At 37.7% G+C, this 26347-nt stretch overlaps 1 protein-coding gene across 1 annotated transcript in view; it reads left to right on the plus strand.

Annotated features, from left to right (window-relative positions):
- The first annotated feature begins 3532 nt into the window (after positions 1–3532).
- LOC131160068 (uncharacterized) overlaps positions 3533–26347 on the plus strand; it is a 28362-nt gene continuing 5547 nt past the window's right edge. The window contains exon 1 of the mRNA XM_058115383.1: positions 3533–3866. Coding sequence (XP_057971366.1) covers positions 3699–3866 — 168 coding nt within the window. The 5' untranslated portion in view covers positions 3533–3698. The remainder of the gene's footprint in view (positions 3867–26347) is intronic.

The following is a 26347-nucleotide window of genomic DNA, read 5'->3' on the forward strand; positions in this document are numbered from 1 at the left end:
AATGTTTAAATAGTAGGGGATACAATCATAAAAACAAGATGGTTTATCATGTAAGGATTGTAGAGTTGTCTTAGGAGAAAGTTTAACTAAATAACATAGAGTTACAATGTTAGATATATGTATTTTTCAAATAAAAAAGAAGAAGAAAAAGAAGAAGAAGAAGAAGAAGATGTGAAGGGTATTATAAATCAATGCAAGAAAACTAGGTGGTGGAATATAAGGGAGAAAATATGATAAAATTTAAAGATAAAATGGTCAAAGAGGGTGATTGGACAATAAGAGACAATGTACATATGGACCCTCTTTTGAGTATATAGCAAAATCTTTGTAATGAAAATTGGTGGTGGGATCAAAATGTCCAAAAAGTTTTAAAGGCAAACAGAATTTGGTATAAAGTAATATAAAAATATAAAAAACATGGAAAACTTAGAAAAGTATAAATATCAAGTGAGAAAAGATGTAGAAAAATCGTTAGTGAATCTAAACATATAATATATACAAAAGAAGGGAAAATAGACACTTAAACATATTAAAGCTAGAGAAATAAAGAGTAAGGACTTAAGTAATGTAATGTCATTAAAAAAAATAAAGATGACACTATCTTAATTAAAAAATAAGATATAAAAGAAAGATCACGAAGTTACTCCGATAAGCTATTCTATGAAAACCAAGTAAAAGATTTAAACTTATAATTGATAAATTAAGAAAAAAGAAATGAAAACTTGAGATTTATTTTCAAAATCAAAGTTAATTTAAAAAATCTAAAAAATTTAAAAGTTATGGGATCAAATATCATTTTAATTGAAGTTTAGAAATGCCTATATGATAATAGAATTATGTGGTTTGCCAATTTATTTAATACAATTATAAACTTTAAGGAATGCCAAACGAATGGAGGAGAACACTTCTAATACCTATGTTCCAAAATAAAAGAGACATTCAAAATTGGTAAAATTATCAGGGAAAAGATAATTGAACAAAGATTAATGTTAGATATAGAAGTCTTAAAAAAATCAATTTAGTTTTGTGCCTAGGAGATCTACTATAAATGCTATATATCTGTTAATTAATAGAAAAAATTAGGAAAAAGGAGAGAGATTTGTATATGATTTTTATTGACTTAGAGAAAGCTTAAGATGGAGTATTTAGGGAAGTTTTATGGTAGGTTTTAGAGATACAAAAAAAGAGTATGTAATAAGTATACTGAGTCATTAGGATATATGCAATAGAGTAATTACCATTCTAGGACCCCAAGTGGAGAGTTTAGGCAATTCCCATTCACTATAAGTGTATATAAAAAATATGCTTTAAGCATTTATCTTTTTGCACTCGTGATGGATGAACTTACTAGGAGTCTACAAAATGAGGTTCCATGGTGTATGTTTTTCACAATGATATTGCCTGAATTGATGAAACTAGGGGTGGATCATAGATTCTGAGTTAGAATTATGGGGTACGTTATAGAATCTGGAGGTTTTAGAATAAGTAGAACTAAAACAGAATATATAAAATGTAATTTTAGTCATGTTAGTAGGAAAAATAGAGAAAAGATTAAACTTGATGGTTAAGAAATTAATATTACTACTAGATTTCAATACCTTCGATTATGCAAGCTGAAACAGAAATTGAAGAAGATATTAAGATAGATTTAAAATTGGGTTGGGAAAATGGAGAAGTCCTTTGGGCATGTTGCATGGTCATAGATTACTCTTAAAATTAAATAGGAAAGTTTTTATGATTATTATAAGACTAACTATGCTATATGGATCAGAAAGCTTGACAACTAAATAACAACATAGTCAAGAAGTAAAAGTTAACAAAATGAGAGTGTTAAGATGAATGAGTGGTGTAATATTAAATGATAAAATTAAGGAATAAACATATTTGTGGTAAGTTAGACATAACACTAGTAGAAAATACCATAAGAGAGGCACAATTTAGATAGTTTGGACACCTACAACATAGGCCAAAATAGCACATTCCTGAGGAGAGTCAACGACTTGCCATTAGTCGCAATACAATGGATAGACATATACCTAAAATTACTTGAAGTGAGAATGTGAGTAAGGATTTAATAGCCCTCAAATTGTTGGAGGAAATTGTCCATAATCATGTAAATCGACAGAAAATGACTCATGTAACCAACCCAACATAATCGGGGCTTAAGACTTAGTTTGTTGTTTATTTGTTTGTTTGTTTGTTGTCGTTGTATCTTGAACAAAGTATTCTATTTTAGGTACAAGGTCATGACCAGAGTTGACTTTTTTTTGTTTTTGTTTTTGTAGGTCTCAAGATTCCCTATATCAAACCAATATAAGAAGAAGAAAAACATTATTAATTTGCCATGTTCTGGTAGCATGACTTCTATTTAGTCTTTGTTCTTTAATTTTCAAGGAACCATGTCCATACAAAAAAAAAATGCAAGTTTATGAATTACTCGTTACTCGCTAGATTGTGAGATTGACCGAAACTATTTTTATAGTTGGATATGCATGTGGTTTTATCTTTTGATGATTTTACTTGTTTTCTTGCAAAAAAGAAACTTCCACACTTTAAAGCATGGAGCCTCTCGAGTACATGCAAATATAACATCTATTGATTTCTCTATTTTAGCTCCTGCGATCCCCAACCCCACCCCATCCCCATCCCCCAATTTAGCAATATAAAAAACACAAAACAAAATTAGTTTTGGTGTTCTCTTTTATGGATTTTTTGGAACCTCGCAAGTACATGCAAATTTAACAACTAATGATTGCTTTATGTTAGCACACCACCATCGCCCCGCCCCCCAAAAAATAGCAATATATAAAACACAAAACAAATTAATTTTGAAGTTCTTTTTTTGTTGATTTATCTAAAGAATTTTGTCCAAAAGAAGGACCCTAATAGCTAAAAAGAAATTGGTGTAATATGATTGCATTTTTATAACTTGATAATATTTAATTGCACAAGAATGTCAGTGTACAACTAAAGTTGAAATGGTTGGAGAACTCCTTCTATGGATAGCATTATTAGGTTAGGTTGTTTGATGCCACATTTTAGATATAAACTTTCTGTTTTATTTGATTTTAGAACAATTTAACTTAAACCAATAAATCTTTAAACAAAAATCAAACAAAATCAATGATCTAGTTGATTATCGAAAACATAGGGTTGTTATATAGCTTGACATAATATTTTTTTCCCTTTTCTTGGATCGAATGACTAACTAGTATTGAATTCATCAAAATTTATAATTTGATCCACAAATTCTTAATTGGCATGATGCTTACTTGGAACTTTATCATGTGCATACAACAATTAAAAATTTGAGAGTAAAATGAGATTAGTTATTCTAATTCTATATTTTAAAAAGTCTTAAATAGATTTGTATCTATTTAAAAAAAATTAATATTAATTGTAATAAATTTTATCTAAATTATTCAAATTTAAATCTAAAAAGTTTAAAAATTTTGAACCTAGTAATGCAATTTTCCTAAAGGGAATCAATTTTTTCCCTTTTATTTATATTTATTTATTTATTTCTAAAGCTAAGTTTCGGTGCTTGTAGCTGTGATATTTTTAACATAAATCTCATGCCTCTCGCCTGCTACTCCTCCGCCTAACGGATCAACGACCGTGAAGCTGAGACTACGAACCCTAGCGCTTCCTGCGTAAAATTTTTGGAAAGAGGATTGAATTTCGTTTGTTGGGGAGCAATGTCAGCTCGGTCGCTGAGAAAAGTTCTGAAAGAGCAAGAAGAACAGCAGCGGCCGTCGTTAAAACGGAATGAAGAAGAAGGAGGAGGAGGAGAAAATGAGTCAGATTCCCCTGACTCTTGCTCTCCCTCGCGGAATCCTTTCGATCTCCTCGACGACCAGGATCAGGTTGGTTGCTTTTCCCTTCCATTTCCTTCGGTTCCATCTGTTTCGTTTGTCTATATTATGCCGAACCTGGGTCATTTTTTATTTATCGTTTGCTCTCTGTCGGAGTGTTTGATCAATCGACGGTTAAATAAAATAAAATTTTGTTTGCTTGTTTGTGTGTTTCTTGGTGATTTGTGTTTTTTTGTTTATTCACGGGGAAAACTTCACGATTATTTGGAATGGATAAAAAATATATATTCAAGATTCAAAGGTGAAAAATCCTAATCAGTATCCAATTAGAGACCAGGCATAGTAGATAATAGATATCTGAGTGCTGATTTCATTTGGGAGGAACGGAGGGATGGGATTGAAATTGGGGTTTGACTAGTCAAGGAGGTTTGTGGTTACTGAACTGTGAGCTGCAACAGTGGGTCAAGACTCAAGGTTGGCTGTAGGAAAAGGGAATGAATTAAAGATGGCTGTAGTGAATAGCTGTGTTACAATCAAAATGTTTGTTAGGCCATCAGCCTGTAGTTCAAGTTTGGAGGGAAGACTGGACTTTCGATATTTTCTACTTGGTTGAGAATTATAGGAGCTTAACATTTGGCGAAAGGAGAATGGGCTGCAATGCCATGTTCACGAAGGATGACAATCCCGAAGGTTCCTGCAGTTTTTGAGAAAGTTTGAAGATTAACTTTGAGTGGTTGATATATGCTCAAGAATTGGGGGGTTCTATTTTCTTTTTCGTGGAATCCAAGACTTTTGAATTCTCAGTTGAGGAGGGTGGTTCTTATTTCATGTTATGTCTTTTTGAGAGAAATCGATACTCTCTCCGATTAGTTTGCATGGGCAAAGAGAGTGCAAAACGTTTGCTAGCTATTGTGGAGGTGCTAATGTCCTATGTAATTCCTGGTAATTTTGCATGAATATTCAGAGATGGTGAGAAAGTATTTATTTTGCAGTTGGGATCCAATGCCTATGGTTGTTTTTTAATGATATCGGAACTTATACATGGTCGTCGGAAAAGATTTCTAGTGGTGCTAGAAGGAAAATTGGGCACTGGGCGGAGAGGGTTTGGATTTCATCTACAAAAAGCTTTTGTTCCTGAGACATTAGCCATCAAACAGACATTAGTCCTAATTTGCACTTAAACTCACAGGGGAGAATTGCAAAACTTTTTTGTTGGCAGTGGTGGAGGGGGGCTCGGAGAGATGATGGTGGTAGCAAGAATGGAAAGCAATTAATGCCATATTCTCAAAATTCAAAATTGAGAAATCATAGCCACGATATACGTGATTTGGGTACTGGGAAGGAACAAGAAAAATCAAAGGCTAATGTTTTGGTGGAAATTACTGAGAACGTTAGTGGAAACACAAATTCTTATGTATCTCTGAATATAAGACTCATATTGCATAGTGGGCTGGATGGAGAATGGGAGGTAATATGGTCCAAAGTTACTCAAGCTCAGGAAGTGGGTTGTACAAAGAAGATCAAGGAAAACAATAAAAGTTTTAAGCCCAAAGCTCCCTTCAAGCCAACGCCCATGCCTAATCCCAAGCCCATCTCAGTCTGGCAGCCCAAACCAATGCAAGCCCTTCAAAACAATAAGACCTAGAATCTAGAATCGTCATCTTCAGCCTTGGGGAGTTCAGTGAGAAGGGGCGATGTTGTGGTTCTCGATTCAAAGCAATCTAAAGTTGATCACCGAAGCCCGTCGATGCTAGCTCAGTCGATGAAATCTTCTGATGACACCGAGACTAACAGTATCGGCATCGATGAGACCGATACTAAGCTCTTAGGCTCTCACAAGACCGATGCAGAGCACTTAGGCCATGAAGAGGCCGATAAAGAGTGCCTCGATTCTAGTGAGTCAGCAAACACATCCGATGGTGAGGAAAACTTGTCGTGAGACATCCAATTGATTCTTCAAGATTTTGACAATACTTTTCAGGAAGTGGGGAAATTCTGAGTAGTGGGTACTTGAGCTGCGAGATGGAAGAAGAGTTGCGGTTCCAATTCAGATTTCTTTGCCACCTGGTGAAGTCACAGAGGGTTTGGAAGAGCAAAACAAATTGTCCTTGGTTCCATTGAAGCCTGTAGATATTTTGGAGGTGTTACTAGCTCAGTTTGATGGGAATGATGTACTTGTGGAGGATTGGGCCTCGGACAATGATACAAAGGTTGCTGAGCTACCTAACGAGAGTGGTTTGTCACCTATAGCAGTGGAACCACTAGCCTATTCCTTACCCTTGACTATGGAAGGACATGAAGTTGTGGATGTGGAAAGTTCAGTGAGGGAAGTACCTTATTCCGAGTGGTTCCAAAGAAGATTTAAAGGGTTTGACAAATTTTTGGGCACGTCCTTAGAAGGTTTGGAAAATCAAGTAACCACTTTTTTGCTGGTTGTTGAGGCTGAATTACACCGTAGGGCTACTTTGGAAAAAAATGCACTTGACTTGAAGAGAATTGGTGCAAAAGGTTTAAGAGAACTGAAAGGTTTATTCAGTTCAATTAATTATGGTTCTACTTCATCTAGTTGCAGTGGTATTAATTGGGAGCAGGCTCTCTCTGTTTCTAAATGAATCTGAAGATACTTTCATGGAATGTTAGAGGAGTGAATGAGGTTGAGAAGAGGCTTCAAATTTGTAATTTGTTGCATACATGGAAACCTGATATTGTATGTTTGCAAGAGACTAAACTTGAATGGATTACTAGAGGAATTGTTCGAAGTATATGGAGTTGTCCATATGCAGACTGGTTGTACTTGGGTTCAGAAGGTGCTTTTGGAGGTATTGTCTTGATGTGGTATTGAAGGGTAGTGGAAAAGGTGGAGCAAGCAGTGGGGTATTTTTCTGTTTCATGCAAATTTAAAAATGTCGGTGACCAATTTGAGTGGGCTTTCATAGGTGTTTATGGGTCAAATTTGAACAAGAGGCGTAGGAAAATGTGGGAGGAGCTGACAGGCTTGATTAGTTGGTGGGATTCGCCATGGTGCCTCGGAGGTGATTTTAATATAATTCGCTTCCCATCATAAAGACTAGGGGCTGTAAGTTATACTCGGGCTATGCATGAATTTTCAGATTTTATACCTTTTCATGGGCTGATGGATATATCTATGGAAGGAGGCCTTTACACCTGGTCCAATTCTTCCTCCGCTTCTAGAATAGATTGGTTTCTTTTCTCTCCGTTCTTAGCGGATCACTTCACTCAATTTTCACAGAGAAGGTTGTCCAAAATACTTTCTGATCACTACCCAATTTTTTTGGAGGGGGGGAGTCATTAGAGAGGTAGAACTCCTTTTTGCTTTGAAAATATGTGGTTGAGGGTGGAGAACTTTGTTGATAAAGTAAAGGAGTGGTGGGCATCCTATTCATTCCAAGGAAATCCTAGTTTCATACTAGCTAAGAAATTGGCAGCATTGAAGTTGGATTTAAAAAAGTGGAATGAGGCGGAATTTGGGAATGTGATTGTTAAGATACAGCAACTTTGGAACAAATTGAATGACTTGGATGTTAGAGAGGAAACTCATCCTTTAACAGCTGAGGAAAAGTTAGAACAAGCTATTCTCCGCACCAATATTGAAAAGCTCACTCTTTTAGAAGAGATTAGTTGGAGGCAGAAGTCTAGGGTGTGCTACATTTGAAGGAGGGGGATGCAAATACCAAATTTTTCCATAGAATGGCTAATTCTAATAGAAGAAATAATGGTATTGAGAGCCTTGTGGTTGATGGTGCCTTGTCTTCCGATCAAGGTATGATTGCTGATTACATCACTCAATTTTTCATGAATTTATACTTTGAGCAACAAGTTAGTCAATCATTCCCAAAATTCTTTAGTATTTCCAAGAATATCCGGTGATAATGCAGATTGGCTAGATAGACCATTTGAGGAGGCCGAAATTTTTGATGTCATACAAAATTTTAATGGTGATAAATCGCCTAGACCAGATGGATTTACAATGGCTTTCTTCCAAGCTTGCTGGAGGATTCTCAAACCTGATCTTATGGCTGTGTTCCATCATTTTTTTGCTAGAGGCCAGTTTGAGAAAAGCTTGAATGCTACTTTCATCTCTCATTCCTAAAAAAAGAAGCAATTGAAGTAAAGGATTTTCGCCCTATTAGTCTTGTTGGGGGGGTTTATAAGATCATTGCTAAGGTCTTAGCCACCAAACTTCGCACAGTTATGGAAGATATAATTTCAACTTCATAGAATGCTTTTGTGAGGAACAGGCAAATTCTTTGCCCTGTACTTATTGCTAATGAATGCCTTGATAGTAGATTGAAAACTGGGGTGCCAGGGCTACTTTGCAAATTAGATGTTGAGAAGGCTTTTGATCATGTAAATTGGGGTTTTCTTATGCAATTACTAGAACGGGGTGGGTTCTCTGCCAAATGGAGGCGGTGGATTTTCTTTTGCATATCTACAGTTCGTTTCTCCATTATGATAAATGGCAGTCCTTTTGGGTTTTTTGGGAGCTCTAGGGGGTTGAGACAAGGTGACCCATTGTCTCCTTTGTTGTTTGGCTTGGTTATGGAAGCCCTGGGGAGAATGTTGGATAAAGCTGTCCGTGATGGTCACATGTCAGGCTTTGGTGTGGGGCGTATAGAGGGAAGGGCTTTGGTGGTGTCTCATCTTCTCTTTTCGGACGATACTCTAATTTTTTGTGACACTGATCTGGATCAAATTTTGTTTCTCCATGTGATACTTATGTGGTTTGCGGTGGTCTTTGGTTTATAGATAAATTTGGGCAAGCTAGAGTTGGTTCCTGTTGGTACGGTGTTTAATTTTGACTTATTCTTGCACGTCCTTGGCTGTAAACAGGGTAATCTTCCTATGAAATATTTGGGTCTTCCTTTGGGAGCCAAATTCAAGGATAAGACAATATGGAACCCAATTTTCGAGAAGATAGAACGAAGGTTAGCAGGGTGGAAACGTTTGTACTTATCTAAGGGAGGTAGAGTCACGTAAATTAAAAGCACTCTATCTAATTTACCCACTTACTTTCTATCTTTATTTCCTATTCCTGCTGCTGTGGCTAACCGTATTGAGAAACTTCAAAGGAATTTTTTATGGGTGGCATTGGTGATGAACCAAAATTTCATTTGGTTAAATGGGATACTGTTTGCTCTCCCATTTCTTCGGGTGGTTTGGGGATAAGGAAGGTAAGACAGTTTAATGAAGCTTTGCTTGGGAAGTGGTTATGGAGATTTGGGATGGAGAAGGCTGCTCTTTGGTTGGAGGCAAGTGATAGAGTTAAGATAGGGCTGTGAATGGGGTGGTTGGTGTAATAGGCCTGTTAATGGTCCACATGGTGTTGGCTTGTGGAAAAATATTAGTTGGGGATGGCCTTCTTTTTCTTGCCACGTTCTATATGATATTGGAAATGGGTCTAAGGTGAAATTTTGGCAAGACCATTGGTGTGGTGAGACGTCTCTTGCAGTCAGCTATCCTGATTTGTATAGATTTTGCCGAGATAAAGAAGCTAGCATGGCTGAGCTTAAGAAGTTTGTTAATGGAGTCTTGTTTTGGGATGTAAGTTTCTTTAGGGGTATGCATCTTCGGGAATTAGAGGCCTTTACTGGTTTTATGGATATCATATATGGTGCATCGGTGAAAGGGTTCGGTGAGGATAAGATGTGCTGGAAATCTGATAGAGAGAAGGGCTTCTTGGTTAAGGTTATTATGGTATTTTAATGGGCTCCAAAGATGGTGGCTTTCCTTGGAAAAGTATTTGGAAACAGAAAATTCCATCAAGAGTAGCTTTTTTCGTTTGGACTGCTGCTTTAGGGAAATGCTTAACGATTGACAATTTACGAAAAAGAAAGGTTTGGATATTGGATTGGTGCTACATGTGCAAGTGTAATAATGAGACGGTTGATCATCTTTTTATTCATTGTCCGGTTGCAATGGACTTGTGGGTTATGGTTTTGGGTTTATTTGGAGTGAGCTGGGTTATGCCGTAATCTGTAGTGGGACTTCTAGCATGTTGGCAAGGCAGATTTGGTTGTTATTGAAATGGGTTTATTTGGTTGATAGTTCCTCATTGTTTATTGTGGTGTCTCTGGAGGGGGAGAAATAGTAGGTGTTTTGAAGATAAGGAAAGATCCATTTCGGACCTGAAGCTATTTTTCTTTACAACTTTGATGGATTGGTTGGCTGCTTTGTGAAACCAATTATTTTCTTCTGTTTTTGATTTACTAGATTCTTGTAATTTCTGTTTTTGATTTGTTTACCCCATGTACACTCCTTGTGTGCTGGGTGTTCATTTTTTATATCAATAAACTTATTACTTATAAAAAAAAAAAACATTTGGCGAAGGGCAAAAGACAGAGTTGGGGGAGCTATGCTTGATCTTATGACTTTGCAATTTGAGGTGCCAAATAATTCATTGACTTGGCAGATGATGTAGCTAATAATTGTGATCGTTATTCTGGCGTTCCAGATGCTAATGCCATTAGCAAGGCTCTTATGATAAGGGCGCGCGTTGATATAGATGGTTAAGGTAGACTGGCCACTGGAAATCAGCAACATGATAAGTCTTGGTTGAAGGGCACCCTTGAGAATTCCTAGATTATGCCTAATCCTAAATAATGTTTTAGTGTTTTTGGGCCTGAGCTTTGAATGGTTTTGCAGCTATTATCTGTGCTATCATGCTTCCATTGTTGTGGAGGATAAAGGAGAGTAGAGTGTTTGATAAGTATTTTTCACAATGCTTATGGAAAATTCCTTGGTCAGGCAAAATTTGGATAACAATATATGCTGTTTCAAGTTGTGGGTGTTTGGGGTAAAAGATTACGTCAGAAACATAATTTCTTGAATGTTGAGCTAGCAAGGTAGCTTTACTTTTCCGTATTCAACTTTGGGAGCAAGCAGGGCTGTGATGAGCTGTTGGATGGTAGTCCATGATATTTGGGAGGCAAGCTATTATTTGTCCTGCACAAATGCATAAATGGGTTCCTAAATTGAATTGGAAGATGGAGTTGAATGTAGTACCAGTTTGGGTCAAAGTATATGATTTATCTTTGAAATTAATGGGCAAATGAAGGTCTTAGTTACGTAGGTAGCACGATTGGGAAACATCTCTTTGTCGATGAGATGAAGGATTCTTGTATTGAGAACAAAGTTTGCTACTTTGTGCTTTATAATTCTAGGGTAAGATTGATGGAAGACTCCTACTGAGGCCCCCTATTTGGCACCTCTTACTTTGGGCATAGGCTTTGGAGTTAACAAGTTAGTAAATTATGTTAATTTGGGAATTATATTTAGTATAGGGAATTTAATTCGTCAAGACTTTATTTTGGAATTATTTATTTTCTTTTAAATGTGGGTGTATTTGTATATGTTTGTTTATAATGAAAGGTTAAAGTGCAATTTTGAACATCAGCCTTCCCTCTTTCTCTTTCCTTCTCCCTCACATAAAAACTATGTCTTCTCCTTTCGTCTTCTTTTTCCTCTCTCCTTCTCCTTCTTTTTCACTCTCCCTCCTCCTTGTTGTTCCACATCAAACTTGGTATCAAGAGCTCAAAGTTTTTCATTGACCATAATCTCCTCAATCAAAATTTTAGAGGCAAGTGGAAAATAGAGAACTTGAAGAAATTTTAGGAAGAACCGTGGCATTATAGTTTTGTTCATTCCTAGAACTTCAATCATTGCCACTTTTTGAAGACGACATTGTCAGACAATTTTTGTTGCATCTACCATCATCATCAAAATTAAGGTCCATCATATGGCTTAAAACCAAATTTTTGGGCAATAGGCATTTTCTCATGCATCAAAAGATCTTCCCACTATGCACCCCCAAGCAACAGCAACAAGCATGGGACAACTTTTTTCATGTTTCTCTATTCTCAAACAGTTCCAGCTTCCAAAGTGATCAATTGACCAAGTGTTTCAATGGTTTGACTCTTTTTTGAACTACTTTGATTTTACTCTTGAGAAATTGATCCTCAAGTGAAGAATACAAACTTGTGAAGGAGATTAACCTTGAGAAATTGGGTAAATTTTTTTTTCCCTGTTTTGTTTAGGAGTTCTTGTTCTCCTTTTTGTATGTCCTTCCTTCTTTAATGAAATTATCTTCTTTTTTTAACCGAAAAGAAATAGAAAAATTGGGTACAATATCTAAGAAATTGAAGAACAACTATTTGATTACCAGGCAATCTCTAGGCTACTTGGGAAGGCAAGAAACCTATCCATTGAAGTTGATTAGTGCTTTTATGATTAGGAAGTCAGTCAATTGCTTTAGTTCTATTGCCAAGTTTCTTGTTTCCAATATTCTTTTCAAAGAGAGAAAAAAAAAGTTTGTGCTCATTTTCCACATTAGTACCTTTTTTTGATGCTTTTGCTCGCATTATTGCGTGTATTTTATAGAACATTTTAACCATATTTTTTTTTCTAGAGAGAAGAAATTTCAACTAGATGGAGTACAAAAGTTGTTCTCAAGAGAAGGCTAAGAATACGAAAAAAAAAATTATAAGGTAAAGAAGCCCAGCACCATCTACTTAAAAAAAAAAAAATCCTTTTTTAACCAATTTCTATCATAATTTATTGAACACCTCAAATCCATGTTACTAGTTCATGAAACGGAAACATGAACTATATTTTGGTATGTCACATGCTCTAAAATGCATAATGGTAGGGGCATAGTTATATTGATAAATTGGTGAGAAAAATGTAACAGCACTTGTACATGTTGAGTAGGATGTTGATGTGTTTTGAAACTGTGAAATAGATTAACAAGATCTTAGGATAAAATTATGATGTGATAATTCTCCACGTCAACTAATAAAAAAAAAATCTTATGTGAAAAATACTGAACTGGAATTTTAAATTGTTAGATTTGGCTTTCCGAAATGCAAATATATCATGTTTTGAAACATTTACGAACACGTGGTTCGCAAGGGTGTCAACTTTTTCTTGTAACTATGCTTCACGTTATCAAATGAGAAGCAAGTGTAACAATTGTGAACAATTTTAAGCATGGACAACCTTTTTTATGTTGGTAGATTTGCATGTCTTATCACTTATGCCCCTAGCCCTTCCTAATAAGTTTTTTAATGTATTTTTTGAATCCTTTTGATCAACTTACTATCCTTGGTTTTTGAGGATAAACTACATGTAAGTCCTAGGATGGTTTATTTTAAGTGGTTAGCCATGCTGTTTAGATGTCCAAACGCCCTTAGCACCTTTAGAGGGTTTTTGCAAATACCTTGCTGCCATTTGTAGGGAATTCCTAATAATGGCATTCTAGTCTATAGTAGTACCAGGGAGAATCATCTTGTTCATGTTGATTTTTGTCACTTGTGAAGCTAAGATGTTTATAAATGTAAAAAAATGCACCTTTCTAGGTTTTGTGATGTCTATGTGGGGCATAGCAACTAATCTTGAGAAGATTAGACTAGGGAGTGACTAGAGCATATGGCTAGGTTTGAGGCTCATGGCTCTCACAACCTAGCTACTTAATAGGCGATTCATTGGGTTGGCATTGTTATAGCACTTACCACTGAATGTTTAAAGAAAGGGGAGTTTTCTTAGATCTCTGCACTAATAGAGCTTTTGAAAAGTTTAAGCAAAAACTAGACTTATGTTTCTAGGCTTTAGTAATGTGTTTGAGGTTGCTTGTGATGCTTTTGGGGTAAGTTTAGGTGGAATCTTGAGTCAGGAGGGACACTTTTAGGTAGTATATAGTTAAAAGATCACTGCACTTACCAGAAATACATTACATATGATGTGGAGTTCTATGCTTTATTGATATCCCTCCATTGGAAATATGGTCTTTTACCCACGTAATTTGTGCTCTATTCTAACCACTTAGCAATTAGCATTGTGATATTTGTGTTCAAAATAAAATTGAGTTCTAAGCATGCTAGGTGGTAGAGTTCCTTAGTAAATTTACCTATGTTCTTAAATACCCCTCCAGTGTTGAGAACACGGTAGCAGTTTAGCCATTCTCAATGTGATATGCCAAGGTCATGGGATTTGAACAATTGAATTCTGAGTATTTTGTATTTTATATTTTGTTAATTTAAGGTTGTTAGTTGTATTTTGAGTCATTTCCTTTGGTGCATTGTGGGAAACACAGGGCAATTCCAACTTTCTGTTACCTATAAATGAGTTTGCTCATGGGAATCGGTAAATAGTTCTTTAAGCAAAGAGTCCTTTTGTATATTTGGTTACAAATCTCATGCATCTATTGCCCTTGCCCTTTTCCTTCATCACCTAATATCCTTATTTTGAATATGTCACATCTTGTGTTGCATGATGAGGTTATGTGTAAACTTGTCACGAGTAGTATGGATTATAAACTTCCACATTCGTCCTAGGGTGAGAGAATTTAATGCAGGTGATGACGTCATCTTTCCACATCCAATTTAAGCATTATTTGAAGAATTCCTTAAAGAAACCACATGCTTATGCCACTAGCCTGTTTTCCAACACTAGAACTCTATGATTTGATGCATAATTGCATAATGTCCTTGTAATATGAAGATTGGTTTAGTTTTCAACATGGAGGACTTGACCCCTTATTGAGCCTCCAACCTTGTCTTATACTACTTGTGCAAGTTCTATAGTTCCTCAGCCACTACCCATTTCCCAGCCACATGATGCTGTTGAAACTTTACAAGATGATAACTTTGTTGGGTCTTACGGAAACTTCTGTTGATATTTGGTTTAGTTAGAAAGGGTACCCATTTTGGATGCTACTTGGCTTACCATGGGTGATATTCACGATACTGCTTGTCTTGCAGCCAAACTCTCCAGAGTGGAGTTTGGTTTAGTTGGAGGAGTATGATGGAGGACTACCACTTAGGCTTCTTATTCACGTGCCAACTTTAGGCATCTACTTAGCAATTTAGTAATTGTTGAATAATTAGGTAAAATGGAAGATCAAATATCAATGATAGGTCTCTCCCTCTATTTATAATATATGTCTAGTACAAGACTAGTGACATAATACCCTTACTAACTAACACTTACTAGCATAACTCTGACACATAATAATAATACTAAATAACTAAATAACCATTGACACTGCCCCTCAAGCTGGAGCATGTATATCATATACTCCTAGCTTGTTACAAATGAATTTCATACAAGCACCTCGTAGGACTTTAGTGAACAAATCAGCAAGCTGAAACTCAGAGTTCACATGAGTGGTTGTAATGAGCTTCTGTACAAGTTTCTCTCTATTAAAGTGACAATCAATTTCAATGTGCTTTGTCTGCTTATGGAGGACCAAGTTAAAGGCAATATATTAGCTGCTTGATTATCATACATCAACTCCATAAGCTGAGAATGTGGAAAACTTAGCTCTTTCAATATATTTTTCAACCGAACAAGTTCACATGTAGTGTGCGTCATAGCCATATACTTTGACTCAACACTTGATCTAGTCACCACATTTTGTTTTTAACTTTTCCAAGACACCAAATTACCGCTGACAAATATACAATACTTGGTTGTGGATCTTTGATCAGAAGGTGTTTCAACCCAATCTGCATCTGTATATCCCTAAATATGAATGTGAGCCCAATCTTGATAGAAGATACCTATACTTGGTGCACCTTTGAGATATCTCAAAATGCGAATTACTACGTTCCAATGACTTATTCTTAGAGAATCGAGAAATTGACTCACAACACTTGTTGAGAAGGATATATCTTGTCGAGTGATTGTGAGATAATTCAAATTTTCAACAGGTCTCTAGTACCGTCCTAGGTTAGGCAAGATATCACCCATAATTGGCACTAACTTACTATTGGGATCCATGCATGTATCAACAAGTTTGGATCCCAGCAGCCCTGCCTCATCTAAAAGATCAAGAACATACTTCCTCTATTACAACAATTCTCATATGAGATCTCAATACTTATATATCCAAGAAGTACTTCAATGGTCCTAAGTCCTTGGTTTGAAACTTACTTTGTAGGAAAAACCTTAGGTCCTGGATGCCCCGATCATCGTCACTAGTGATCACAATGTCAACCACATACACAATAAGCAAATCCTGCCAGATGAAGTATAACAATAAAATATAGAGTGATCTATTGCACAACGTCGGAGACCAAATTCAAGTACTACATCACTAATCGGCCAATCCATGCTCTAGGAGATTGTTTTAATCCATATAATGATTTTTTAAGCTGACGCATTAAGCTTGACTCCCCTTGAGCTACAAATCTAGGTGGTTGTTCCATATGGACTTCCTCATGAAGATCACCATGTAGGAAAGCATTCTTCATGTCTAACTGATGTTAAGGTCAATGACAAATTGTGGCTAAAGAGATGAACAAACGTATTGAGGCAAGTTTAGTGATCAAAGAGAATGTCTCTGAATAATCTAAATCGTACACCTGAGTATATCCCTTAGCAACAAGGGCCTTCAAAAGAGCCACAAAACCATCAATATTGACTTTCACATTGTACACCCAATGACAACCAACCACAAACTTATTAGAGGAAGAGGTACCAAATTCCAAGTATCATTATCATGTAGCTCACGCATCTCTTCGACCATTGTAGTCCTCCACCCAAAATGGGATAGGGCTTCAGAAATAGATTTTGGAAGGGTAACAGACAAAAGAGTACTAACAAAATAGTCATACAAGGGTGACAAGAAATCATAACAAACAAAATTAGAGATTGGATGTTCGATGTTGGGTACAAGTGCGTTTACCTTTCCAAACAGCTATAGGAGATCAACATAATGGGAAATAAGATCATATGACGAGGGTACTAGGGGTGTAGTAGTGGAAGCTAGAGGAGGCTCTCCTCCCTTACGTTACTGTGTGTGTATGCAAATTGGGATGATCCAAGCGACGAGAAGGACTCAAACTGGATGAAGATGTAGGAGGATTGGGCACAGATAATAGGTTGGGATCTAGAAGGCAAGGCAGAGGAACGGACTCATCAAGGTCAACAGAACTTAAGGAATTAAAGTAGTATGGTGTAGACTCAAAAAATGTGACATAACCAAAGACAAAGAGTTGATGTAAAGTAGGACTATAACATCGACATCCCTTCAGTTAATTGATGGATAAAGGACGCTCAATCAAATATATGAGAAGGAAGGGAGAACAAATGAGCCTTACGGAAGATAATTGAATATGGGATTTTACCACCAAGGAGTCATAGTAGTTAAAAGCGTGCCTGAGGCGTGAGGCGCAGAGAAGCGAGGAGTCCAACACCTTATCCCAGGAAAGCGAAGGTACCTGCAAGAGTCGCAAGGAGGCGCGATGAGGTGCAGAGGGGCGCCAAGCGACATGAGTCGCGCCTTGAACTTTTTGAGCCTGTTAAATAAAGAAATAGCTAGAGCAGAAGGAACCTTAGCCCTAATTTGACTTGAACCAACAGGAGCTAGCACGAAACCCTTCTTCTTTGACCCTTCGTAGCCCCATGACCCTTCGCGAGTTCGTCTTCCACATTTCGAATCAGCAGGAGCCTTCGCGAGTTCGTTTGTGAGCCTTTGAAGCATGAGTTCATCTTCGACATTTCGAACCAGCAGGAGCCCTCACGAGCTCGTCTTTGAGCCTTTGAACCACTAGGAGCCCTTCGCGAGCTTGTCTTCCAGCCTTCGATATTGAAGATGCTTTTGGGCTTTTAGCCTGGCAATTTTATTTAATTTTTAATTTGAAGCTTGAAATTTTGCATGTGTGACTACTTAAGTTGAACTATGTTTGTTTCACTTGGTACTTGGTTGTCATAATTATTATTGAATATTTTGGCATTTTAAATTCTATTATAACTATTGATGTGTTTTTATATCAATTACCCACCAAATAGGCATTGTACACAATTTTAATAATTGTGCGCCTCACCTTCGTGAGGTGTGTGCCTTTGCCTCGCACCTTGCTCCTTGGCTCCAAGTACCCTCTGCACCTCGGTGTGCCTTGCGCCTTTGACTACTATGCCAAGGATAGACGATGGCATTTTATTGACGAAGGAGCAAGCTGTGAGCATAACATCACTCCATAAAATTTCGAGGACATTCATTTGGTACAATCAGGTATGATTGACTTAAAGATTATGTTTGTTTTTATGCTCCGCGACTCCATTTTTTTGTGGAGTGTAGGCACAAGAGGACTGATGGATTACACCAAAATTAGTCATATAGGTAGTGAATTGGGTATTGAAGTACTCCTTAGCATTATCAGTACGGAGTACCCTGACTAGCTTATCAAATTGAGTCTTTATTTAAGAACAGGAGGCACACAAGATATTAAACGGCTTAGAACAATGTTTTATTAAATATAACCAAGTCATCTTGGATTAGTCATCAACAAATGTAACCAAGTACCCATATCACTACGAAGTATCTTGATTGGCATGTCAAATTGAGGCTTTATTTGAGAACATAAGGGACAAAAGATATTAAACAACTTAGAACAATCTTTCATTAAATATAACCAAGTCATCATGGAGTACTCATCAACAAATGTAACAAAGTACTTATTAAACCCCAACTATGACGTGACAACAACTAAAACCCCAAATATCATAATGGACTAGCATGAAAGGACTAACCACTCGTTTTTCAACCTCTGAAGCAAAGGTAACACGATTATATTTTCCCAATTGACAAGACTCACATTGAAGATTAGACACATAACTCAATGTAGGAACTAGCTTTTTCTACTTGTCCAAGGACGAATGACCAAGGTGACAATGGATTTGAAGTGGTATAGCTGCGGCTATGCAGGCAATGGGGGGAGAAAGCGACTCATAGTAAAGCCCATGAGCCTCACGTCCAGTGTCAATTGTCTTCCTCGTCTTTAGATCCTTAATAACCATAGAATCAAGAAAGAAAGTGACAGAACAATTTGCTGACTTTGTAACCTTACCAACTGACATGAGATTGAAAGGGGATTTAGGAATGTATAAAACAAAAGAAAGAGAGATGGAAGGAGTAGGATTTACTGTTCCTATCCCCTTAACAGCAATAGTGAACCCCTCAGCAAGGGTAATAGGAGGTAGATTTTTAGGATACTAGAGGGCAGAAAAGAAGTTGGTTGCACATGGTATATGGTCAGTGGTAGAAAAATCGATAACACAAGGACTATAGAATTACCTTTTTGGGCAAAAGAAGCAATGTGATAAGATGCTTGTTGAGGCGGTTGGTACTGTAGAAACCTTGAATACTCCTCTGATATAATCACGGTATGTGGTTCACTCAAAGAAGTGACTAACGAGGGAACCATACTTTTGGGATTTGCAAACTCCATCCCAACACTCACAAACTTAGACCAATGATATTAAGATTAATTGCTGGAACAATTGGAACAATCACGAACAAGGTGATCCATCATGAACGAGTCACAAATAAATCAGTACAAGACTGCCACATCACCAAGAAACCAACTCACAACACTGGAACAATGGGAGGGGTGAACCACCAAAACTACTACAGACAAATCACCGACAAACTTATATAACACTGCCACAGCCTCACAAAAACAGCTTGTGAACACTACCACTGCTCCAAGAGACTCACTGATGGCCTTTACTAACACTGAAGAAAAACTAACGAATTACCATGAGTGCATGGTTAAAACAAAGATTGGATCTTTGAGCAAAATACATGCCCAACAGCTTGATATTTTGGTCTATGGAAGGAATTAGGACTTTGAATCAAATTAAACACAGCAATTCCCACTGTTTCAGATAAAAAAACTCAATAACAATTGACAAACAGCATCATGAAGCATCAAACAACGATTCCTTGGGTGCCGCCATGGGCAATTAAAAAAGGTGCGATCATTGGACAAAAAACATCATGAAAAACTCTATTAATATGTTTATAGAGGGACTCGAGCACTGCTGGATGAATTCAGGGCAAAAACATTCCTGAAAGTGGCTTCACTCACTGGCACGTGGGGTTGGCCCTGGCAGCCTTCGATCAGTTCATGAGGGTGAATGGAGCACTGCCTGGAGATGGGATTTCTGTGGGGGGGAGATTGGCAGTTTCTGTGAGTGACTACGGTGTTGTTTTTGCAAAATTTATAGTATATTTTGTGTTCCTGAACTGACAATGTCGTCCTCGAAATTTCCAGCAACTGGTCTGACTTCAGGCAGCTGCTGACCGTTTTCTAGGGCTATAGTGTTGCTAGAAATTTTTCTATGATGGTAGACATGCAGCGGATTAGGGTTTTAGGCTTTGTTTTAGATGGTGGTTGTGACAATTAGGGTTTAGGTTTCAGAATCATGCCCTGATACCACGTTGAACATGTAAAATGGAAGGCCTAACATCAATGATAGGTCTCTCCCTCTATAAATAATTTATGTCAAGTACAATGACAATGACCATAATACCCTCACTAACACTTACTAGCATAACTCTTAACACATAATAAAAAATACTAAATGACTAAATAACCATTAACCATAATTTTAGGTTAATATGTGAATTTTGTTTGTTTTTGGAATTTATGTTCATCAAGGGTTGTTTACTTAAAATATTTGTCTCTCTTAAATGTGGCGTGTATGGGTATTGTGTCGGTTGTGGGTAATGAATGTTAGGGTGCAATTGTATTCTTAGATCAGACTTCCCTCTCTCTCTCCCTCCCTCATACAAACTCTTCTCTTTGTCTCCTTTCTAATGCTCTCTTTCTTCCTTCCTTCCTTCTCCTTCTCCTTCTCCTTTATTTCTATTCTCTTTCTCACTTGCTGTCCTTCATCAAAGACAATACTGTAACCAGGTTTGAATTGAAGCCTGCTAATGGAGCCATAACTGATATAGTTTTTGTCTCCTTTGCTGTCTGGAGGTTATTTAGTCATACTACCATATCTAGTTCAAAGATAAGTGGGCTAGAAGGTAAGTAAAATGGAACAAAGTGAATCAAGCAGATTTAATTGGCACTTATAAGAAGGATAAAGTGGCCTCCATTGAGACTATTGATCATGTTTTCTCTCATTCTAGATACAGAGAATTGCATTGGCTGATGACAAGGAGGAAGAAGAAAAGTCAAGTTTCATCCTCAAGGAAAGAACCTGAGGAAGTCCTTTATCTCTTCTAAGCCTTGTTTTAGTATATCTGAATTTTTTTTTAAGATTGCTCTTTTTGATGAAGCGGTGTCAGGTTCCCCTTCCAGCAATAAACAGTATCAGGGATCAGTTTCTAGCTGTTCTAAGGGGCAGTGTCTTAAGGGTGTAAGGCTGTCTGTTTGTTTGTTGTGTTCTTTGGATTAGTCTAGTCTTTGTTTGAGCTCTGGAGTACTTGATTATTTTGAGTTAGTTTTTTTCTTAGCTCCAATTTGATTGTTTTTCATAGGCTGATGGTTTTTGTCTGGTCCAGTCTTGTCTAGTTTGAGAGGTTGTTTTAGTTTGTTTTTGTGCTCTCTTGTATGTTGCATCTTCTTTGGGTAATAAAATTTGTTCAATTAGCAGGAAAAAGCACCCATATAAAATTTGGTAGCTGCCTACTCTTGTGCAATTCATAGTAGTGAAAAGCACGCCTGAGGCATGACTAAGCGCTAGGTGCAAAGAGGCAATCAGTTCAGCGCCTTGGGCGCCCCCCGGGGGGGGAGGGGGTGAGGTGAGGTGAGGTGACATGCATAAGGCGCACTGAGACACGGTGGAGCAAGAGGCAGGCACACCGAGGTGCGACTCATCTGCCCTTCATGTTTGTCACCCCCACACCCCCCCTTTTTTTTTTTTTTTTTAACCCTTTTATTTAGGAAATCCCAGGGAAAGCCCTTCACCCTGCCGTTGCTTGTGTTCATGTTCGAAGTTTCATCTCACTAGCCCTAGCAGGTTCGACTGTTCCTTGCTTGTTTTCGAAGCTCCATCTCACAAGCCCTTGCAAGTTTGACTGTTTGAAGCTTCTTCAACTTGTTCTTCTTGGAATCAAAGGTCATCTCCTTTGATGGCTTATTCGAAGTTCTAGCAGGGTTCAAGCTCCGAAGCTTCTTCTTCTCTTCAACAGATCAAGGTGAGTTTTCTTCTTCTTCAAAATGCCCACTGAGGTGTGACTCATCTGCCCTTCGTCTTTACCCACCCCCCCTTCTCTCTCTTTTTTTTAACCCTTTTATTTGGGAAAGCCCTTCACCCTGCCACTGCTTGTGTTTGTGTTCAAAGCTTCATCTCACTAGCCCTAGCAGGTTCGACTGTTCCCTGCTTTTTTTCGAAGCTCGGTCTCACAAGCCCTTGCAAGTTTGACCGTTCAAAGCTTCTTCAACTTGTTCTTCAGTTCTTCTTGGAATCAAAGGTCGTCTTCTTTGAAGGCTTATTCAAAGTTCTTGCAGGGTTCAAGCTTACTTTTCTCTTCTTCTTTTGTGACCAACTTAGTCCAGAGCACTCTGCTCTTAGCTTGCTTGCTGTCAGCCAGGCTTCAAATACTCTCTCTCTCTCTCTCTCTCTCTATATATATATATATATATATATTTGTTTTTTTTGTTGTAAAATATGGTACACACTACCCACTTTCTGAAGTTTACAGCTATAGCTGCTGCAGGCTGCTGCTCGCTTATTTTCAATTTATCCTTGTTTCTAAGATTTACAATTAGCTAGATTCCAACAAGACAGGAAAAGCTCTCGAAGCAGCAAGCATGTCGTCCATGGATGCCTCACAGCTGACTGCCCTTAACAAGCTCTCTCTCGTTGCTTCCCTTGGGAGACCTAGAGCTTTTTGCAACCTCTCTGCCCCCATGCAGCTCTCTGTTTGTTACTTGAAGCTTCGCTGCTTTGATTGGAACTTGATATTTTTACAGATATTTTCAGCAGTCTCTAAGTCTTATTGTCAGGTCAGTTCCGATGAGCCCAAATGGGTGTTGAGGAAAGATGGGAGCTTCACCATCAGCTCTTTCTATAAACGCCTTAGTTATTTCGCTGGGAGCAGCACTAACTTCCCTTGGAACCTGATTTGGAAAACAGCAGCCTCTTCAAAGGTTGCCTTTTACACATATGAAGCTACTCTTGAAAAAGTCCTTACTATAGACAACCTTCAGAAAAGGCCTCCCTCTTGTCAATAGATGCTTTTTATGCTTGGAGCAGGAGGAAACGGTTGATCACGTACTCCTGCATTGTTCTTGGACCAAGAAATTGTGGAACTTTGCCATCTCCATTGTAAATCAGAAATGGTCACTGCAGCTACAGTGGGAGGTGAACTCTGGGCTTCGAAAGGGATCAGATTTAATAAGGGAGAAGCTCTCTCTCCCTCATTCCCTTTGCTGTATTTTCTGGACCATGTGGAGAGAGAGGAATAGAAGAGCCTTTCAAGGAATTCTCTCTCCTATTCAGGGTATCATAGGCCATTGGATTGCTAAGATCTCTATTTGGCATTCTGGGCTAGTTGAAAGGGACCCTTTGTAATCCTTGATTTTCTCAATACTTTTCTGTAATAGGTGTCTCTCTCCTGTTTGTTTCTTTGTACTTCGGTGGCATTCCCTTGATGCCTCATTTAATATAATTTCTGTTTGCTGATATAAAAAAGGTACAATTACAGCTGCTGCTTCCTGGTTCCCAGTGTGCTGCCAGTGCTGCCTACCATCCATTTTAAATGGATTCAGTAGGCTCTGCAAATATATATCCTGCATGGAAGTATGCACATTTGGAAGATAAAAAAAACAGAAATAATGTGACTTGCAATTTTTGTGCTAAAGTAACAAAGCAAAGAGTATTCCATGGAAGACAACATATTTTTGGAGGATTCTGAAATGTAAAATAATTCCCTAGGTGCTCTGCTCTTGTTTGTGTGGAGACTAGTATGTTAAAGAATCAGAGAAGGAGAAAAATGAGTTATCGCCAGACTTTGATGACATAGATCGTTATGGGGAATATGAAGAGGATGAAGTTCAGGAAATTGGCTCTCGTGGCAAGAATGTGTTTAGTGGTGGAAGTTGAAGTTCCTACAAATCCAGTAGTAGGTCATCCCACCCCCACCTTGAAGAAACTAAACAAAAGGGGCCTATAGATTTGTTTTTTACTCCTGGTCCAAGGAAAGTGGTTTAAGCTAGAATGAAGGGAAGATGAAGCAAATATCCATTAATGAGGTGTGCAAGAGAGAATCAATCGGGCTATATGGTCTTGGAATGAAACTACTTAGCTATCATGAAGTGAGAGTTACTTTCCTGAAGAAGGAAGTTAGTCAAATGAAAGAATTGATGAAGGTCAATACGGAGGAATTGGAAAAATATGGATGCTCGATTATGTTCGACAATTGGAGGGATTCTATTGCTAATAAGGACATAATAAATTTCTTAATGGGCTCTCTAAGGGGATCGGTATTCATCAAGTCTTTTGGTGCTTCTAATATTGTCAAGAATGCATATAGAATGTATAGGTTACTTGATGAGATGGGGGAAATCGTAGAATCAAATTTGATTCAAGTAGTAATTGATAATGCCTCAAATTATGTTGCAATAGATAAGAAATTATTCCTAAAACTAAATTTTATAACGTATCTATTGTTTATTTTAATATTTTAATGGCTTAACTCCGTGATTTTTTTAATAGGGAGATTGTTGGGAGCAAAGAGGCCACATTTATATTGGACAGCATGTGCTGCCCATTGCCTTGATTTGATATGGGAGGATATTCGGAAGATGCCTACAATTCATGTAATTTTGAAGAGGGCAATATTTTTGAATGGTTATTTTTATAACCGTGTTGGTGTGGTGAACTTGTTGAAGCAATTCACAAGAGGAAAGGAGTTATTAAGGCCTGCAATTACAAGGTTTGCAACAGCCTTCATTGCTTTTCATTCAATCCACTTTTAGAAGACAACTTGAGGAAGATGTTTACTTTTGAGGATTGATTATTAGTAAATGGGCAAAGGATGCAGCTGGCAAAAGTGTAACTAGTATTGTTTTGATGCCTACCTTTTGGAATACAATTGTTTATGCCCTTAAATTGATAGGCCCACTTGTCCATGTACTCAGTTTGGTTGATGGGGAAAATAAACTTGCAATGGGATATATATATATATGAACCAATGGGCAGGAAGGAAGCCATAGCTAAGGATTTTTCAATGAGAGAGGATAGATTCAAGGAGGCATATGAAATTATTGACACGAGGTGGGATGTTAACTTCATCAACCTTTGCATGCAGTTGCACACTTCTTGAACCTATAATTTTATTATTCATACCCCCACATTTTTTGCAATATGAAGAAATCATGTTGGTTTTTTACTAATGCATTGCAGGGTTGGTGCCATTCAATGGATTACAAATAACTAGGGCAGCCTGAATTGGACCCTGAATTGGAGGAGGTAGAAGATGCTTTGACTTTCATTGAAATTAAAGGGGGAAGCCGAAATGAGTGGATAGAAAAGGATTTTTCTGAAATTATGGCCGAGTTCAATAGACTTGCTAAAATGTCAATCCTAAGGTTTCATGGTGGTAAAGCAAATATAGAGGATGCAAATGGAGACCTGTGTGAATGGTAAATCTTCTGGAGTTGGTACTGAGTTTGGTACTCAACCACGTGCTTCTAGTGCTCTTCCAATTGTTACCGGTTGCTCTGGAAATTCGAAAGATGGGGAGAAAGATTTTTTCATGAAAGGGGATAAGAAGGTGCCGTGGGCTCAGTTGTTTGCTAAGAACAGACACCAAGAAAATTGTGGTGCCCTCCCGGTCTTTAATTTGGGAGGTGATGAAGCTCTTATTGAAGATAGAGACTTGGTTGAACCAGAAGAGAAGTGTAAGTTTTGCTTGGCGGGCTACTTTGCAGGCAAATTTCCAGGAAAAAGTGTCCTGAATACGATTGTGGCATCCTGGCACGTTAAGACTAAAATTTTTCATCATAAGAGTGGTTGGATTATCTTCAGATTCTTTAGAGAAGAGGACATGATTCAGGTGTTGCTTAATGGTCCCTATCATGCATATGGTCGGCCTTTGCTACTTAAAAGATTACCAAACATGTTTCAGTTCAACAATGAGGAATTGAGCATTTTGCCGATTTGGGTTTAGCTGGAAAATCTTCCTCTTGAATTATGGACCTTGAATGCCCTTGGGAAGATTTGTTCTGTTTTGGGACATCCAGTACATGCAGATAAATTGACTACCAACAGGGAAAGTATCTCCTTTGCCAGGGCATTGGTAGAAATTGATGTTGCTAAAGAACTAAAGAGTTGTGTAAAAGTCTGTTTGCCTGATGGTCCGTCTTTTATTCAGAGGGTAGCCTATGAGAACGTGCCTAAATTTTGTACGTCCTACAATATGCTTGGTCATGCTGTGGGGAATTGCAAGAGAATAAGATTGAGCAAGAACAGAAGAAAGGAAAGAAGAAGAAAGATCCTGCTTCTTTGGATGGATCATCGAATGTGTGTCTGGACTCTTGTAAGGCCGTTGACGACAAAATGAAAGCAGTGGTTGATGGTGATGGCCCTAAGAATGTAGGGTCAAAAGAAACAAAAAAGACTATTGATACCCCTTCCATTCAGGGTGTGAAGGAAAATGGAAAGAAATTGGATACTGGTAAGGTCTCCCTTCCTATTTCGAAAAATCATGGTGTTGATGTTGCTCAAAGAATTAGAAGCATAGGACATACTTCCATTGTGACTACGGAAAA

Source organism: Malania oleifera, chromosome 7 (assembly GCF_029873635.1).
Source record: "Malania oleifera isolate guangnan ecotype guangnan chromosome 7, ASM2987363v1, whole genome shotgun sequence".
Taxonomy (NCBI): domain Eukaryota; kingdom Viridiplantae; phylum Streptophyta; class Magnoliopsida; order Santalales; family Ximeniaceae; genus Malania; species Malania oleifera.